Source organism: Podarcis liolepis (assembly GCF_965112155.1).
Source record: "Podarcis liolepis genome assembly, chromosome: 5".
Lineage (NCBI taxonomy): Eukaryota > Metazoa > Chordata > Lepidosauria > Squamata > Lacertidae > Podarcis > Podarcis liolepis.
The window spans coordinates 31,707,263-31,726,410 of NC_139556.1; the positions used below are offsets into that span (position 1 = coordinate 31,707,263).

At 41.9% G+C, this 19,148-nt stretch overlaps 1 protein-coding gene across 13 annotated transcripts in view; it reads right to left on the minus strand.

The window, feature by feature from the left end:
* The window catches only part of CTNNA3 (catenin alpha 3), a 541,298-nt gene that overhangs the window by 404,568 nt on the left and 117,582 nt on the right, over positions 1–19,148 (minus strand). Inside the window, exon 8 of one of the 13 annotated variants that reach the window (XM_083502496.1) lies at positions 166–225. The exons of the other annotated variants lie outside the window; for them this stretch is intronic. Within the exon in view, the coding sequence (XP_083358622.1) occupies positions 181–225 (45 nt within the window). The 3' untranslated portion in view covers positions 166–180. Of the gene's footprint in view, positions 1–165; positions 226–19,148 lie in introns of those variants that run through there. 13 annotated transcript variants of the gene reach the window in all.

Here is a 19,148-nt window from a genome sequence, read left to right on the forward strand (position 1 = left end):
GCAAAACGTAAGTGATTTTTTGTGTTTCATGTTTCCACTTTTTAACATTTAAAAAATAACATGGGGAAAAGGGACGTGGGCATCTTCTTTTTGCAACTCTCTTTTCTCAGCACGGGAAAAACACTAAAAGTCTTCCATCATCACCACAAAACACCAGAGACACTAAAGTTGAAGCAGAAATCATGCACCCCTTCTTTTCACTGCTTCTTGTACCAACAACAGTGGCTGTAAGAGGTTGCATAAGCAGTCATTAGAAAGACCTCAAGAAAATCTACAACTGAATGCATCAGCAATCGCTAATGAATGGCTTGACACTTGGGAAGAACATTTCTTCCCTGAAGAGTTTATATTATTATTATTATTGGGGGGGGGGGGGAGAAACATGCACACATAAAAAAGGGATTAAAAGAAACAATGACTTTTAATGCTTATCTTCATCAAACATATGGCCAACTTCCCACTATATAGGGAATGGCTATGAAAGAGAATTAGACAAACTTCTGGAGAATTTTGAACTTGTTCTCTCTCAGAATATGCATTTCAATAATTTTGTTTTAGCCAAGAACTACAATGGGATATTTTGGAATTGCAAAAGTCAGTGGATAATTCAGTGATCCAATCCGCACATTAGGCCAAGAGATGAAGCTCTAGTCTTCTTAACAGAGAAGTTTAGATTTCCCAATCATCCCTGCACTTACCCACCTCAACATTGTTTTAACCCAAAGCAGCCCCAGAAGAGTTCAAACTTGGACTGAAGCATGTGTAGGATATAACCTTTGTACTGTTGTCCAGTTAAAACCCATCCCTTCAAATGCAGCTTCCCTCCTGGGTAGGGGTGTCATATTTTAAACAGTGAAAATCCAGACAGAAAAGTTGTTGAGCTCTTTTTTGCTATTTTTGAGCTATTTTTATGCCAACGTGGGCATTTCATATGTACCACAATTTCATAAAACCAATATCAAAGCAGTTTTCAACAAATGTGTGTGGGTGGGTGACCACATAGAGATCTAAAGATCTAAACTTACAGATCATCAGCTATTATACAAAATGATTTTCATAATTGTCTGCATAAACCTGGCAGCATTATCTCTCCTCCACTTTGACTCTCCTCTACAAACAATACAGCCCAAATACTGATTCCCTTCCCCGATTCTTCTTTTTAAAAGTAAACATGCATTTAATAGATCACATAGATAGGCCCCAAGAGGTGAAGGAAAGAGATTGTGAACAGAGACCCTACTGCAGTGGCGTAGCGTGGGGGGTGCAGGGGGGGCGGCCGCACCGGGCGCAACATCTGGGGGTTAGGGTTAGGGGGCGCAAACCCACGGGTTAGGGGGCGCAAATTACTTGCCTTGCCCCGGGTGCTGACAACCCACGCTACGCCACTGCCCTACTGGTTTCATCTCTTTAAGAACCCAGGACTAAAGTATTAAGAACTCTGGAATAAGGGTCTTCCTGAGCTCCCACAAATGTTTTACATGCATGCATGAAAGTATGGGATTATTTGAAATAGTCAGTCTTAATAATGAAATGTTTTTACTGGGCTTCAATCAAAAGTAGTAAGTGAACACATTTATTCAACAAGGAACTACAGTATCTGCAACACACTCATTTCTTCATTAATCAATGGGCATGTCTAGTTAACTTTCCATGCTTCTCCAAACTCTGAAAAAGCTTCTTTTAGTATATGCCATATTTCATCTGCATTTTGCTCAATCAGATTTCTACTCCACTCGTCATTTGAAAAAGACCACAGTGAGAATATTCTATTTCATTGGGAATCAGGTAGCAGAGAGTAGTACTAAAAAGAGATATTTGTTATTAAAGTTCATACATGCAGAGCGGACTTTGGTAATCTTTCATAATATGGCACCTTGTGGAAGGCCAAAATTTGGTACGCCCAATGGATCTCTGCAATTTTACAGCCCCTTGGCTTGGCTCCCTGTGCAGAAGAACCGTCCTAAATCTGGCACTGTCACATGTTGGGAACAGATTCATAGTGGCAGGATTTGCAATTGAGTACCATTTGCAGCTCCAAATAAATATTTTGCATCTGTAGGGTGCAAGCATCTGTAGGAATACTTGCAGGACATACATTCAGTCCACAGTTAATGGACTTAAAATCAATAAAATTGATGAGCTGAAACATGCTAAGCTCTGTGTTGGACTGTGACCATGGGAAAGCTCACTTTTTTACTGGCACTAAGATGTTCTAACACTAGCCATCCAGAGGCAGTGGCAGTGTAGCGTGGGGGGTGCAGGGGGGGCCAGCCGCACCGGGCGCAACATCTGGGGGGGCGCTTGCACTCACAGCTCTCTGCCCCTGCTAAAATCCATGGGTTAGGGGGCGCAAATTACTTGCCTTGCCCCGGGTGCTGACAACCCATGCTACGCCACTGTCCAGAGGTCTCTCTATTAATCTTAAACCGTGTCACAGAGAGGGAATACCTGTTTTTTTCCTGAAAGGGTTCAGTTGTGGATAATTCTTTTTAGCATCTCAGAGATCTTTTTGCAGCAAATATCTAACAGGACCCATCCACCAATCCCCTACAATGAATAACTCATGCAAACAATGGTTACGTTCATGGATTTTTCTAAGTATCTACAGTATGGAAAAGAGGGCAGATAGTGCAGTGAAAGAACAGTAGTTGCCTTCTAACAATGAAGGTAAATGTATATGGTTGTTTTTGTTCCTACTTTTGTTCCAACTAGCGCTGACCTAAAACACACCACACACACCCCCTTTGCAGTTCTATTTTCAGTTAAATAATGAGCACTTATTTTGGTGATTCTTGAGAGGGCCCTGTGAACAGAAGAAGAGCGTTCACCTATCCAACCTCGCTGCTAGTGAAAGCCCACTAATGGAGCACTGTAGCTATCCATAGCCACATTGTCCTCTTTTCCCAATACCAACTGAGACGGAGAGGAATGTTTCCTGTCCTTAGTGAAAATCTGCCTTGTGATGTAAAATTGTCACAAAGCTAATTCAGAGGACAAATCTGATTGCCTTCAGTTTGAATGGGTGGCCGGGATACCAGGTGGTATACGATCTGAGATGTGATGGCATCCCACTCCCTGCCAATTAAAGAACAGGAAGGAAATGAAAATGACAATAATGATGCAGTTTTTATAGCAAGCAGCTGCTGAGAAGAACAGGTATGAAGAAAGCAAACTTTGAGGCACAATGACAATATCCAATTAAGAACATTGAGCTGAGCCCTATGAAAATAGTCACTGAACCTGTTCTGAATGGGGTTGCACTCCCTCTGAAGAAGCAAGTGCACAGTTTGGGGGTACTTTGTCACTACAGGCCCAAGCATCCTCTGTGGCTACAAGTGCCTTTTAGCAGCTTTGTCTGGTTTGCCAGTTATGGCCATTCCTGGACAAGAATAGCCTAATCACTGTGATTCATGTAATCTTGAAGCTGGATTACTGCAGTGTACTCTATGTGGGGCTGCCATTGGGCCTTGTTTGTTTTTTCTTTTTTTAATAATTTTTATTTATATGCATTACAACACTTATTCAAATATAATTCTAACACTTCAAACTTTGACTCCCTTCTTCCTCTTTATGTGGTTCTTTACATTTATTTTCATCCTTTCCTGCATACTCCAAATTATCTTAATTTATTTTTTATTCATCTATTGCCATATGGATCTCATATGCCTTTTTTAAACTGCAGGTTTTTACAGTAATCCTGCCAATGTCTTAATCTGTTTACACTTTGCTTGTACAAATAAACCATTTCCATTCCTTTCTAAATAACTTTTTATCTTGAGTTCTTATTCTTCCGGTAAGTTTCGCCATTTCTGCATACTCCATTAATTTCAGTAGCCATTCTTCTCTCATCGGGACTTCTTCTTCCTTCCATTTATGGGCATACAACATTCTTGCAGCTGTTGTTGTTGTTTAGTTGTTTAGTCGTTTAGTCGTGTCCGATTCTTCGTGACCCCATGGACCAGAGCACGCCAGGCACTCCTGTCTTCCACTGCCTCCCACAGTTTGGTTCAGATTCATGTTTGTAGCTTCAAGAACACCGTCCAGCCATCTTGTCCTCTGTCGTCCACTTCTCCTTGTGCCCTCAATCTTTCCCAACATCAGGGTCTTTTCCAGAGAGTCTTCTCTTCTCATGAGGTGGCCAAAGTATTGGAGTCTCAGCTTCAGGATCTGTCCTTCCAGTGAGCACTCAGGGCTGATTTCCTTAAGAATGGATGCGTTTGATCTTCTTGCAGTCCATGGGACTCTCAAGAGTCTCCTCCAACACCATAATTCAAAAGCATCAATTCTTCGGCCATCAGCCTTCTTTATGGTCCAGCTCTCACTTCCATACATCACTACTGGGAAAACCATGGCTTTTACTATACGGACCTTTGTTGGCAAGGTGATGTCTCTGCTTTTTAAGGCGCTGTCTAGGTTTGCCATCGCCTTTCTCCCAAGGAGCAGGCGTCTTTTAATTTCGTGACTGCTGTCACCATCTGCAGTGATCATGGAGCCCAGGAAAGTAATATCTCTCACTGCCTCCATTTCTTCCCCTTCTATTTGCCAGGAGGTGATGAGACCAGCTGTAGTTGCGTACATAAATAAATTTCTATACTGTTTAGGTAGTTCTGATCCCATAATTCCCAAGAGAAAAGCTTCTGGGTTTGTTGTTTTTTAAACAAATGTTATCTTAAACATCTTTTTTCAATTCATTATATATCATTTCCCAGTAAGCTTTAACCTTATTACAAGACCACATGGAAAAATGTTTCTTCTTTCTCTGCATTTCCAACACTTCTTCGAATTTGATTTATAGCATTTTCATAGAATTTTCTCTTAAACAAGTGTTCCACCAGGCCGGGGCCAAGGCCGAAAAGGTCGAGCCCAGCCTAATCTCCCTGAGGCCCGGGATCTCCAAGATGTTATTATTTGCAGACCGTAAGGTCCTCCGTGGGGTATTCCAAGAGAGGCGGTCCCGTAGATACGAGGGTCCAAGGCCGTATTGTAACCATGTTGTTAACAAACCAGATAAATCCTTAAACTCTTTTAATTTAAATTCTCCACCCTCCTCTCTTAGCAAATTTCTATAAGTTGCCCAACCTGACCATGCTTCTGGATCACATTTTGGACCTAGACCGATTCTCCACGCTTGATCTTGGTTTCTCTGGAATGCACTGCACTTGCAACCCTGTCATTGTTGATGAATATTTTGGTAAAAGGCTTATGCCTCCTGAGACTGAGACCCTAGCTCCTGAGGGCCCCCTCTGGAGCATGAGAAATATGAAAACTGGATATACATTTCTCAGCCCCTGGGAAGTACAGTGTGTATGTTGCAGCAATCACAAACTCCAGGTGTCTCTAGAGCCAATGCATTTACTAATTTCTTATGTCAATCCAAATCATTAGGCTCAAATCATTAGGAAAAGAGTTTATTTGCTGTAAAACAAATGTATTCGCTACAAAGCACTGCTGCATCTTTCTAAGTATATTGCTGAAATGACTTTTTTAGTACTTCCAGCCAAAGAGGTGCACAAAATCTCCTATCCTCTACAGATCAACCCTTAAAACCATTTCTTGTTATTAAATTCATCCCACAAAATATTTCCAAGTTTAGACTCACTATATAGTGTAGCATAGAGTAACTAGGTCAGTGCCTATTTTCCCCTCTAGCTAATTATAGAATCTGATTTATTTTAATTAGAAGGTTTCAGAATAAATCAACATTAACACCAGCAGAGTTCATCAAGATTAATGTTATTTTAATGAATATCAAAGGAATTAGTGTATTTCAGTGTTTTCCACTGGAACACTGAGAATTCTCAAATAAACTGAAGGTGCAGCAAATGCACCTGTGAAAATTCCACATGACACAAACCTTACCAGTCTACTAACCTCAATTTTGCACATAAATTACTTTTTAAGGTGTTTCTTTAGATGGTTAACTACAACATAGATTCTACTGAGTAGTGGGAAATGACCTGCAACACTGACTTCATTATAACTAAGTCCTTTTATCTCAAAGGTCTAATATATTCATGATGATGAATATTTCCAAGTGCCACTAATTTTGATATTACATATGTAATGATAATCATCTACAAGTGAGCATTAATTAACACTACATTACCTTACTGATGCATTACATCTTGATTAATACCGAAAGGTCTCCAGCTGAAAGACGGTCAAACTTCTAGTGAGACAACGGTGGACAGCAGCTGCTTTTTTATTTTTTGATACAAGGAGCACCACACAGCCCATAGCAGGTGACTCTTGAGAGAAATATCGAACGCCAATGCATACCCTCCAATATAGGGACATCCTAAGTAAACCTGGGACATTCTGGGGTCAAATCAGAAGCTAGGACAGCTTCTGTAAATCCAGGACTGTCCCTGGAAAAAGGGGGAAATTGGAGGGTTTGCCAGTGCAGGTGGAACCCTGGTCATTCCCTTCACACATTAAAGTTTTGGTCTAAATGAATTTCCAGGGGAGGAGCAGAACGGGAGAAAAGCGAAAGATTGCTTAACACTTTTTTAAGGACCAAGGGCAAATCTACATGATATTTAAAATACAATAACAGATTTAACATGTATTTTTTGGAGCCACAAGGGAGTCTAATAAGAATCAAGGCTGCAAGGCATGGGGAAAAAGTTAGCCCTGCCATAGCTCCAATGGAAATAACCTCCCTGAAGCTATTATTTACCCCAGAAGAGAAACTGCTGCTGACACCAGAACCAAGCTTCCCTCCCAGGGTAAAGAACTGTTTCAGGGAGGCGCTGGTTTTTCAAGACCACAGTGCTGTGAGGAAAGGTGTTTTATTTTTATTTATTATTATTATTATTATTATTATTATTATTATTATTATTATTATTATTATACCTTTCCTGAACATCGGAGTACCAAACCTGATTGATAAATGTGAATATACACATCTAACGTGGTGTGGTGCTGAGAGATTTAGCACTAAGTCTTTCAGAAAATCAGTGCAATGGGACTCCTGTGGGGAGAAAACTGCTCAGCTCCTAGTTTTTAACAGAGGCTGGGATGACTGTTAAATGGCCACGATCACTGACCAACTCATTGTCCACACATCATGAAAGAGGAGTCAAGAGATAGGATATTGGTGGAAAGGTTATATAACAATGGGAAGATCTGTTACAGCATAGGCCAATCATAGAAATGTAAGCAGGTGAAGTTAATTCCTGAGTGTGAAGAATGCATCCCTCAAGACTTGTGAGCATATAAGCAGTGGGACTCATTCCTTTCTACCTGCGAGTTCATTTCTATGCCCTGCCACTGAGTTCAGCCCCTTCCCTTAACTGCCACAGCCTGCCAGGCACATTAATTTCTGAACCTATGGGGGAAGGGGTGCTATCAGAGTGGCTGGGGAAACCCAGCCAGACGGGTGGGGTACAAATCATCCCACAGAGAAGGCATCCTGGAGGCAGAGACTCACAGAGCTCAACGGCCAGGTCTTAGAGGTATGTAAACCAGAATCAGGATCCACAATGATGTGTTGCAGAAGGGCCAGGTTCTCCAAGCCAAAGGCAAACCCTATAGCCAAATGCAGGGACTACCAACAAAAACCAGAATTTGAGGGCAAGAACTTAGGGGCCTAACTCCACCATTGCAATCTAGCAGGTACGTAATAACATGTACAATGCTGCCAGAAGTTGGGCATGTGGGACGCCCTCCCATCAGATGTCAAAGATATAAACAACTATCTGACTTTTAGAAGACATCTGAAGGCAGCCCTGTTTAGGGAAGCTTTTAATATTTGATGAATTACTGTATTTTAATATTTTGCTGGAAGCCGCCCAGAGCAGAGTGGCTGGGGTATAAATTATTATTACAGTGGTACTCTGGATGAGAATGGGATCTGTTCCAGAGCCCTGTTCGCATCCTGAAGCGAACACAACCTGCATCCGTGCGTCTGCGGGTCGTAATTCACCGCTTCCGCGCATGCTCGTGACGTCATTTTGAGCATCTGCGTATATGCGAGCAGCGAAACCCAGAAGTAACGGCTCCATTACCTCTGGGTCGCTGCGGAGCGCAACCCGAAAATAATCATCCCGAAGCATATTTAACCCGAGGTATGACTGTATTATTATTATTATTATTATTATTATTATTATTATTATTATTATGCCAAAGGAGGGCTGAGCAGGACACAGGCAAGGCCTAAATGGCCTGATGGCAGGTCCAAAACTGAATTCAACACAGACAAAGATTGAGAAGTTATGGTAGGACCTAAGGAGCCGAACTGCAAGGATGGAAAATTGGGCTCACACAACCGACAAGCACATCTAGGCAGTGAGACCTACAAATCCTCAAAGTGTCCCTATTTTCCAGGAATGTCCCTGATTTAGAGAAGCCATCCCAGTTTCTGATTTGATCCCATAATGTCCCGCTTTTCCTTAGGACATCCCTATTTCCATTGTCAAAATGTTGGAGGGTATAGAGTTACTTGACTCCTGAGCTGCCTGAAGGCAATCCTGTATAGGGAAGGCTTTTTAATGTTTAATGTTTTATTATGTTTGTATATATGTTGGAATTTGTCCAGAGTGACTGGGGCAAACCAATAAGATGTGTGGGGTATAAACAGTAAAATTATCATTATGGAATGGGTCGTCCCTATTTTCATTGGAGAAATCTTGGGGGGTATGGACCTATATGGGCAAGGAGAGATGTTCTGATAGTGAGGCCTACATGGTGGGCCTGCTTGGCCATTCATGGGGTTTAGACTGATGTTCGCACATAAACATCCTGATGTCCAGTCCTACGTGGTCAGCTAGTGGATCTCTCATCTGTGCAAGCCCCAAATGCCATAAGCAATACTGATGACCAAACTGATGACTGAAAGGGCAGTTACCTTCTGTGAAGGCAGGCAGCATAATGAAGTCCTATTCAAAGTGAGACACTCGTGCTCACTCCTACTCTTCACCATCAGCCAGCCAGCTGTGCCTCAGAGTACCTAAGGAGCTAGCCTCCACAGCATGGAGAGAGAACGTGAACCACTCTTACCAATGCTGCAATGTGAAAGGAAGGAGAGGAAGTTGAATGGCTTCCTCTGAGAGAGCACTCCTGCAGCAGTGGTTCCCATATAGCCCACCCCCTCAGGGGAGATCAATTCAAGTCTCTTCCAATGAGAGGGGTGTGGGGCAAACTTGCCCCCACCAAAGGTGGGGTGCCATTCCTTTTGCCACAAGCAAATGATTCTAAAAGCCTTTCCTACAGAGCCTTTGTCATAGCAATCTCTTAAAGCAACTTAATCATTCATTCAAAGGGCCTATCAATGCATTACCATGGCAGTATCCCTGGAATTGGGCAGCATTGTGGGACAGACAGAGCCTTTGATCACTGCTTGCCTACCTGCACTATAAAGTGATTGTATTGCTCTTAATGTTATTTCAAAGTCAGAGAGAGTAAGATATTGCATCTACTAATCATGTGCTCTTTTGGAGGAGAAAACTCTTTCATTAGAAATAATAGTCATCATTAATAATAAACCATGTGTCACCCCAGCACTATATACTTCAATCTTTCACTGCCTTAATGCTAAAGTATGTCATAAATGAGGCATGAAAAGCTATTACAGGAAACTCTCAAAAGGAATAGATTTTGTTGTTTTCTTTGTATCAATAGAAATAATAACTGATCTATTTCACAGCTAATGATAATTGTACACTTCCACCTGCATTTTCAGTACATTTCGCTTTGGACTGTGACTATAAATAAACAAAACAGTCTCCCACTGTTCCCAACAAAACTGAAAGTATAGCTTTTCTTTCCAGAAAAAAAATTCTTTTAAGGAACAAAATCTGAATGCAAGCATGCACTGGGAGGCAATTATTATTTTATCAGTCTTGTCCATGTTTGTTTCTTCTCATTACACTTTCACAGCTTTCTTCCTTTGTCAAAAATCTCATTGGCATAAGCAAGAAAGCTAAGCAATACCTATCTCCAGACTTTCACCTGACCCAGTTCCATCTGCCTGCTGCCACTCATAAAATGAGTAGACTAGTAGACTAAAGTACATAATAAAATATGAACTAGGAAGCATTTTGTAATAAACCACTCCCCTGCCCAATGTCCTGCCCCCTTAACCAACAACCGCACACTTTGAAAGTAATCTTATAAGACAGAGTTCACACATGCATGTTCACCCCTCAATAGCCATAACATGAAGTGATCATTAGTTGTACAATGATTTGAGTATTCTGGCAGGAAAGTGGATTATTCATCGATTTAATCAACAACTAAATGACGTGTGAAATTGCCATTACAGATCAAACATCAGAAAGAGCCTTCTGTATCACCTGAACTGACTTCAAACACAACTCTGTTCTGCATAGACAGTTTACACATCATCAGATGTCTCATTGGCATGAGTGAAGTAAATACCCAGCCAATGTCTGATTAACAACAATCTTCTTGGGGCATGCCTGTAATTCAGCTGCCCATGCTTTCAGTTTGGTGCTGTTGATGGTCAATTCAAGGTGTGGAACCCGTTAGTAGAAAACACATAGGCCTTTTCGCCAGCACACCCTCATATCAATAGTTGGAAGCTGGCTCTGTAGGCAGCACAGTATGATTTTTTTGGTCCAAAAAATCTTCCGTATTGGCAATGTTGAAAGATGACAGTGCAGCACCAGCTGAAATGTCTGATACAAAGTGATCTACATGAGCACTTCTGAATTCCCAAATTAGTACAGGATTGCTGTGGACTTGTTCATGATCACTTACTTACAGTTCCTGAAGATTATGTAAAATTAAAGTGGGATATAATTTGATAACATGCAAATAAAGATTTTCTAGTGTAGATGTGTTCAATCCCTGAAAATCAGTTGAACTCTTTGTTTTATTTGTATACAGCAGAAATATCATTAGAGGAAAGAAGCAAATCAAATTTTGACATCAACAACACTGGTCTCTCAGCACTACGAAGATTTTCAAGTTTCAGAAAAGAAAATACAGAAATTGGATTCCAAATCCATGCTATTTTTCTAGGTCAATACCTAAGGCTTAATTTTTTATAGCTTTGCATAATATGAATTCTGTGTTCTTTATGTATTCACATTACTCATTAAAAAGACCAAACTGCAAGATGGAAACACATTATTTGGCAAGAAATTCTGCTCACAAAATAAATTATACAGAAAAGTACGGAAGTCAATTTAAAGATTTTATTATACTGCTGTGTACACTCCAGTCTCTGAGAAGCAAGAGATTATGGGGAGCCAGCGATTACCCAGTGTTCAGTTTCCTTGGAACAAAGGTTAAAGGTGGTCTTAAGAATATATGGTTTTAAATATGCATATATACAACCTGAGCATAGAATGAAGGGCTCACAGCATGAACCCTCCAGCAGATTTTGTCTCCCCATTAAGCTTCCAGGGAGCACCACCACCACCAAAGCCATAGCTCTGGATTCAGTACAGTACAGAGAGCAAGTCAAGTCAGGGCTGTCTTAAGCATATGTGGCGACGGGGTGCAAAGATCTGCCTGGCGCTCCCCCCTCCCCAAGGTTGCCCAGAGTTGTCATCTTTTTTTTTTAAGGAACTGACACCACGCTTCTCTCTGCTCAGGAAAAGAAAAAAGGGGCAGGCTAGTTAAATAGATTCCTTTGCCATTATGCCAGCAAGCAAACTAATAAATTGAGTTGCAGAGCAACCCAGTGGTAACAAGGCAAAATTATTATTTTTTTAAACCTCCCTAAAAGCTCAAGATCAGAAATGAACAAACACAGCATTTAATTTGAAAGGAACCCTTTATTAATTCAAGGAACCAGCAAGGAAGCTGACAATGAAGACTCCTAAATGGCCTGTGCCAGCCCTTATAAAAAATGATCGCTGCTTAGTAGACCACAATATGAGTCAACAATGTGATGCTGCAGCAAAAAAAGCTAATGCTATTCTAGGCTGCATCAACAAAAATCTAGTCTCTAGATCAAGTACCACTCTACTCTGCTTTAGTCAGACTACACCTGGAATACTGTTTCCAGTTCTGGGCGCCACAATTTAAGAAGGACATTGACAAGCTGGAACATGTGCAGAGGAGGGCAGCCAAGATGATCAAGGGTCTGGAAACCAAGCCTTATGAGGAGTGCTTGAAGGAGCTGCATATGTTTAGCTTGGAAACAAGGGATCTGAGAGGAGATATGACAGCCATCTTCAAATATTTGGAACAAGCTTGTTTTCTCCTGCTCTGGAGGATAGGACACAAAGCAATGGCTTCAAGTTACATGAAAGGCAATTCTGACGAAACATCAGGAAGAACTTTTCTGACAGCAAGAGCCCTTCAACAGTGCAACAGACTCCCTTAGGAGGCTTTGCACTCTCCTTCCTTGGAAGTTTGCAATCGGACGTTGGATGCTGTCACGGATGCTTTAGTTGAGATTCCTGTATTGCAGGGGGTTGGATTGATGATCCTCAACAGGGTCCCTTCCAACTCTACAATACTGTACTATAATTCTAGGGGAAAGGAGCCAAAAGGCAAAATCGCTTCCCATAGGTGTCTTTCCATGTGAGAAAGGATTTAAAGTGAGGCAGGAAACAGTTATGAAGGGATATGTAGAAAGGTGGGAGAGGGCAGAGAGACAGAGAGAGTGTCATCCTGTTGCGAGTGTCACAACTTCAAAAACACAGCCCATTACTCAAGAAAATAAACCCATATCCGCGACGGTCGGATACATGGAGATTCTTTTAATAGAAAAACAAATTGGAATTTTGTTGCCCCCCCCCCCTTTTGGATGGCACTGCTTCCCATGCCCCCACATTGCGACGCCCCTGGCAGTAGCAGCTGCCCGCTGGCGGCCGCCTATGCAGCAGGAAGGTGATTTCAGTCCAGGTTTTGAGGCTCGGGCGAGCGCAGGAAGGCAATTCCAGACCGGGTTTTGAGGCTGGGGTGAGCGCACCGCTTGAAGAGAGAGATGAGCAAAAGAGCCTTGTTTGCTTGGCTCGCATCGTCCCACCCTGCAGCTGGGGAGTGCGGCGGCTTCAGCAGCAGGCGCCTATGGGTAAGCCATGCCTGACTCCAACGCTCGGTGCCTCCTCCCAGAGTAATAAAGCAGCTAATTAGAATGCTAAAGACAGGTGTAAATAACAGGAATGAGTTTAAACACGGCAAACCACATCCCGCTGCTGGATGCCCCTGCTGGGCATGCACGTGACGCATGGCGCCACTAAGCCAAATAGAAAAGATGGCCCTGAGTCAAGTCTCTGTGTCTCCAGCTCCCAGTCCATCCAAACTCACCACACATCCTTCCTAGGATGATGTGGCATCCAGCCAGGAGAGGTGGGAAAGGCCCACCCCTCCTCCTGAAAACATCTCCAGTTATCTCTATGGTAACATGCTTATCACTTCCCCTTCGGAGATGGGGATACCTAACTGGCCATCAGCTTGACAAAGAAATTGGTTTGACCAATTCAGCAGTTCCTTCAACTACCATCCCCCAATCCTATAGCATTACGTCATCTTAGACCTGAAATCGGAGTCAGCATTTAAGCTGCTGCAAATAGAGGCACCTAGTAGATTCTACCTCAGTCCCCTCACCTAATCCTAACTCAAACTATCATTACTGAACTAAAACAATGATGATGGAATTATCCTGTTTCTCTTTCTGAACTGCCTATGTACTATATTTTCAGGGTACCACACACACACACACACAGAGAGAGAGAGAGAGAGAGAGAGAGAGAGAGAGAGAGAGAGTCTCCTGTACATATACAGAAGACCTGCAAAAGAGATTGCCTATACAGTACTGTATAAGCAATGTCTTTTTTGGAGACTCTTTTTTAATGTACAGAAAAGATGAAGACTGCAATGTGATTGTGTACACTGCTCCTACTCTATATGTGTTCAGATGAATATCAAAATAGTGCCTGCAGCATATGCTGTACAGCTCTCACCAGACAATCAGAAACTAAGGCTTTAGATAGCAGGTTGGCCTAAGTAATATTAGAGAGAGAATCCTCAGAGAGGCTCTGAACTTCAGCGGCTTCTGCCCACTGGCAATATTTCATTGAAATTTCCAGTGTCAACCATTTCTTTAATTTTATTCTCTTAGTATCTCTTGCTCACTCTCTACTGGATGGCTTGTTTTACAATCATTGCCAGTGAGAAATAGTTTACTACATCCTAGATTCAAAACTGCTTACAGTAGTGGAAACTATTCCAAGCTTCCTCCGAGTAATTAACTTTAAAATCATACTGGAAACAAAGTTTGCATAATAAGAGAATATGAGGAGAATGCACTTAATTGATGACATGGTCGGGAAAGTAAATATTAATAAATTGTTTTAATAACACCATATATTTTAAAAATAATAATGAAAAAGACAGTTATCTGTAATAGCCCTGCATCTTACAGTCCCCAAAGAAATCAGATGAAAGCATTCATTGCAGCACAGGGATTGCTGTCTCTTGAAGTGAATAAAACACAAAAGCTTTTTTTCACTATGAGAATACACACACGGGGGAAAATATTAATATGATTCTGAAGCTCTTTCAACATTCATAGAGACCAGCTAATTTGTAAGTGGCATCCAAGTATGTTAACATTAGACAAGCTTCATAAAACTGTATGAAGTTAGACATAGCCATTTTTCCCCTTAAAGTGTAGAACCCTAATTCATGTAGAAGTGAGCTGAAAAGTCTGATTTATGAGCCATAGATGTGGATAGATTTAAAAGACAAATTCTTACTTTGCATGCAAATCTATACCTTAGTCAACTCTTTTAACACTCACTGGAGAGGCAAAAGGATGTGAGAAACTTGTCTAAGGATTATGTGAGTGTGCTTTGAATATGCAATAGGCCACAGAGTTCCCACCTATCAAGATGCACTCCAACAACTCAGTTCCAGTTTCCCTTAAATGATATTATAGGTTGACAGAAATATCCATGTGAAATTATTCATTCATCACATTCCAAAACCACAGCAGCAGTAGATGCTAACAACTATGGAGCCTATAATACAGATGTGTGGAAAGAAAATTAATTGTATTATTTGAAAGATTTTTACAAAGATGGATGACTGCTTACCATCAAAGAGATACAAATTCAATTGGGAAATGTTCAAGTATCATGGCTATTAGTCTACCAGTTAAGGTCATTTTTCCCTGCTTAAAAATGAAGCCATGAGACAATTAACAACATATGAAAAAAAAATATAATAACGAAAAGGTTAGCATCATCTTTGTATAAATCTATTATAGAGGTTCAATTTTGTCCTTAGCAAAATTTGAAAAGGTGAATTGGGATTTAGAAATTGAAGAGGCATAGAACAGACTGTGAACAAAAGTGCCATACAAATCCATATTGGCAACAACCAGAGAAGGGGCCTTTAAAATTCTGCGTGACTCGTACTTAACACATAGATGCCTAGCCTATATAAAACAGAACAGTTTCCACGCGTGTTGGAGAGGATTTTCCACTAAAGGGACTCATCATGTTGTGATGGCAACATTCAAAAATAGAAAAGTTCCAGGAAAGGTATTTACAGAAATATCTCTGGTTATATGGTAGTCGGTCCTCATGACTAGCTCTACTTAACTAGTATAAAAAAGGTAAAGGTAAAGGTAAAGGAAACCCTGACAGTTAAGTTGTCACAAACGACTCTGGGGTTGTATGTGTATGTGTATGTGCACTCAGGGAGGGGAGGAGAGAGATAGGAATGGGGGGGGGACGACCCACAAACCCAACATCCAAACAAGGGCATGCATGTCGTTGCATGCATGCGTTGTACGTAGCGGCACCACGCATGCGCAGCCAGCGGTTTGCCCCACCCTGGATGCCGGTTAGCCTTCATTCGCCCATGGCATGACTAACCCAGTTCTGGCAAAACCAGAGCAGCGCACGGAAGCGCCATTTACCTTCCCGCCAGAGCGGTACCTATTTATCTACTTTGACGTGCTTTCGAACTGCTGGGTTGGCAGGGGCTGGGACCAAACAACGGGAGCTTATCCTGTCGTGGGGATTTGAACCGCCAACCTTCCAATCGGCAAGCCGATTGGAGTTTACACCAAGTTTACACCACAGTGCCACCCACGTCCTTGCCTTAACTAGTATAGTCACAATATATTGCAAATTAGAAACAAATAATTTCCCATCTCTCTTGTGGGAAATATATCCATTCATCTCTTGAAGTTAAATGAGATCTGCTAGAAGAGGTTATCAGAAAAAGCTTATGAGCAAACAATTACAGCAAACAAATAGAGGGATTAAGATCAAATTGCAGCCTACATGAAAACACACACCCATGTTCTCAAAGGTTTACTTCCATATTACTATTTATTAAAGAATGCCGGAGTAGAACATGGGAAATCACAAAACAAGTTTGTCCAAAAAACAAGTTTGTCCAAAAAAAGGAAAGTATGAAATAAAATATTTTAACATGGATTAGTTACCGTTTATGTTTTGGCAACATCTATACATGAATAAATGTAACATGCATCAACAAATATAACTGCTTTCATTTGTTAGCATTATTTGTCTTTCAACACAGTGAGGACCTTGCTATAGTACATTGTCCTGCAGACAAATTGTCTTGTCTGCAGGTTTCCGCCTACCTCATAGCAAATGCCACAACTTTTGGCAGATCAGGCATTGGTTTGGATCATTAGCTGATCAGGTACCCTGTTAAAGGGGTCAAGGAGCAGTGTCTCTGTCCAGGAGTCCACACTCAAAGAGCCATAGGACCCTTCCAAATGGCAGCCCTGGCAGAATTGTATCACCTGGTGCATGTCAGGGGACGACCCCCAGTCAAGGTAGACTGCCTACCCTACTAATCAACCAGCAGACAGGCTGCTTGATACCGGATACATACCCAATGTCTTGGCCAAAACCTACTTACATCTGTAATCATTAAAAGTTGTTGCTTATTTTAACCCTGTGTCTTATTTCTATGGTTGGCCTCTCACAGGCTGCAGGCATCATGCACCTGGGTATGCAAACAATTCAGGATGTATCATTAACATATGCTTCATCTGGAAACAACATCAGATCAATTGACTGATGACACATTACTGAAAAGATTTGGACCCAGACCTCTATGCATCATCTAAGAAAAGATAAATGTCTCATGAGTCTGGAGATCTCACAGGAGCTTGTCTACCTGAATCATGTTTTCTATACTTGAAGAAGTCAGTTTTCAAAGGCAGGTGCTCCTGTCTTCAAGTAAATTTATGATTTAAGGAATTTACTATCTAACCATAAAACCATAATAATCAGGACCAATTCAAACATTCCCTGAGAGGCACAGTGTGGACTATTTGAAAGTGCCATCACCTAAAATTGTGTCCCGTATAAAACTTCAGAGAAAATGTCCATATACTGTTTTGAACATGCATGTTCTCCTGTCAGTATCACACCACTCGATGACACATAGCCAAATGACACACAGCAGTGCATACTGCTGTCATTGTCTGCATGGTGATGTCATACACTACATTCTCTGTATGAAAACCACCATCACTATTATGTCATCTTAAAGCAGAGGTCCCCAAACTAAGGTCCGCAGGCTGGATAAGGCCCGAGGGACTTGTTTATCTGGCAACCCACGCCGCCCACTGCCGCAGCCCACTCTTACCAGCACTGCACTGCGTAGCTGCCCACTTCTGGGTTGGAGAAGCACCAGAAATAGCTTGTACGCAAGTGTTATTTCCGGTGCATATCCGGGTCGGAGGAGGCCTCTGCACATGCACACAAGCTATTTCCGGTGCTCCTCTGACCCAGAAGTGCACCAGAAATAGTGTGTGTGCATGCGTATGGGCACGCACTCCCCCACCCTCCGGCCCGCCACACAATCGGCGCTGGAAACACCGGCCCGAGGCACGGTAAGTTTGCTGACCCCTGTCTTAAAGACTAACCAATTTATCATGTCATAACTTTTCATGGACTTAAACCCACTTCATTTGATTCATGATGTAAAATTTTAGTTGGCTTGTATGTAAAGGAGAAGACTATAAGGTAGGAGTTGAGTGGCAATGAGATGCAAAAATTAGAGCTTAAATGTATGCTAAACAGGCGCACATTTTTACAGTAGCAGATTCTGTGTGTGGTATTTTGATATGTAAAAGCTGTTTTATACATGGAAGTCATCATTTTGTGCTGCAGTCATTCACTTATGAAAAATGCAAGTGTGAACTCACCTCAAGAGAAGGATGTGTCACATTTGAACCAGCTTTTTCAATTCAACAACTTAGCAAAGGAGAAGAAAATGAGGAGGCAAATGACGCATGTGACAGATGACGAATGTTTCCAAAAGGATGCAGGCAAAACTATATAACTGAAAACCATTTTGTATACTGACATGGTTCAGCATCCCACACCACAATAGCCATCCCCACAGCAAAGGCAAACATTTCACCGAAAGGAAGGAAGCACAGTTGGTGCAGGGTGAATCCACAGACTTCTTCTGTGGCTGAGAAGGCTCAGATCCCAGTCCTCCATCCCTAGGCTGATTCCAGATGGGCAAGGAGTCTATCAACAGCAATCTAGATTCTGTTCCTTGGCAAACACTGTCTGCTTTCCTCTTTTCATTCTTACCCTGGTTTATGTAGCCACTGCTGCTCACTCTCTACCCAAATGGGCTCCAAGTAAGTAGCCCAGATCAGCCCCTTATTAACACATCATCTCAAGCAAGTCACACTTTGATTTTGCATTTGGTGAAGTAAACCCAACAAGCGATAAATTACTGGTTTTTAACTAGAAATATGAATTTATTGAACAAAAATAGATTGGTGCAGTTCAGCTTGAAAGCAAAACAAGGTTGGGAATTAAAAACAAAAATTTGGCCAAGCTGAGACCAAGTTGTTGGTGGGAAACCACTCTTACTGCCAGGTGCAGCAAGACTACCATGTCAGCCCACACTGGACAGCCTAGCATCACAATTAGAATCATAGAATTGTAGAGTTCGAAGCAGTGGCGTAGCGTGGGGGGTGCAGGGGGGGCCGGCCGCACCGGCCGCAACATCTGGGGGTTAGGGGGCGCAAATCCACGGGTTAGGGGGCACAAATCCATGGGTTAGGGGGCGCAAATTACTTGCCTTGCCCCAGGTGCTGACAACCCACGCTACGCCATTGGTTCGAAGGGACCCTAATGGTCATCTAGTCCAACCCCCTGCAATGCAGGAATATGCAGTTGTCCCATATGGGACTCAAACCTGCAATG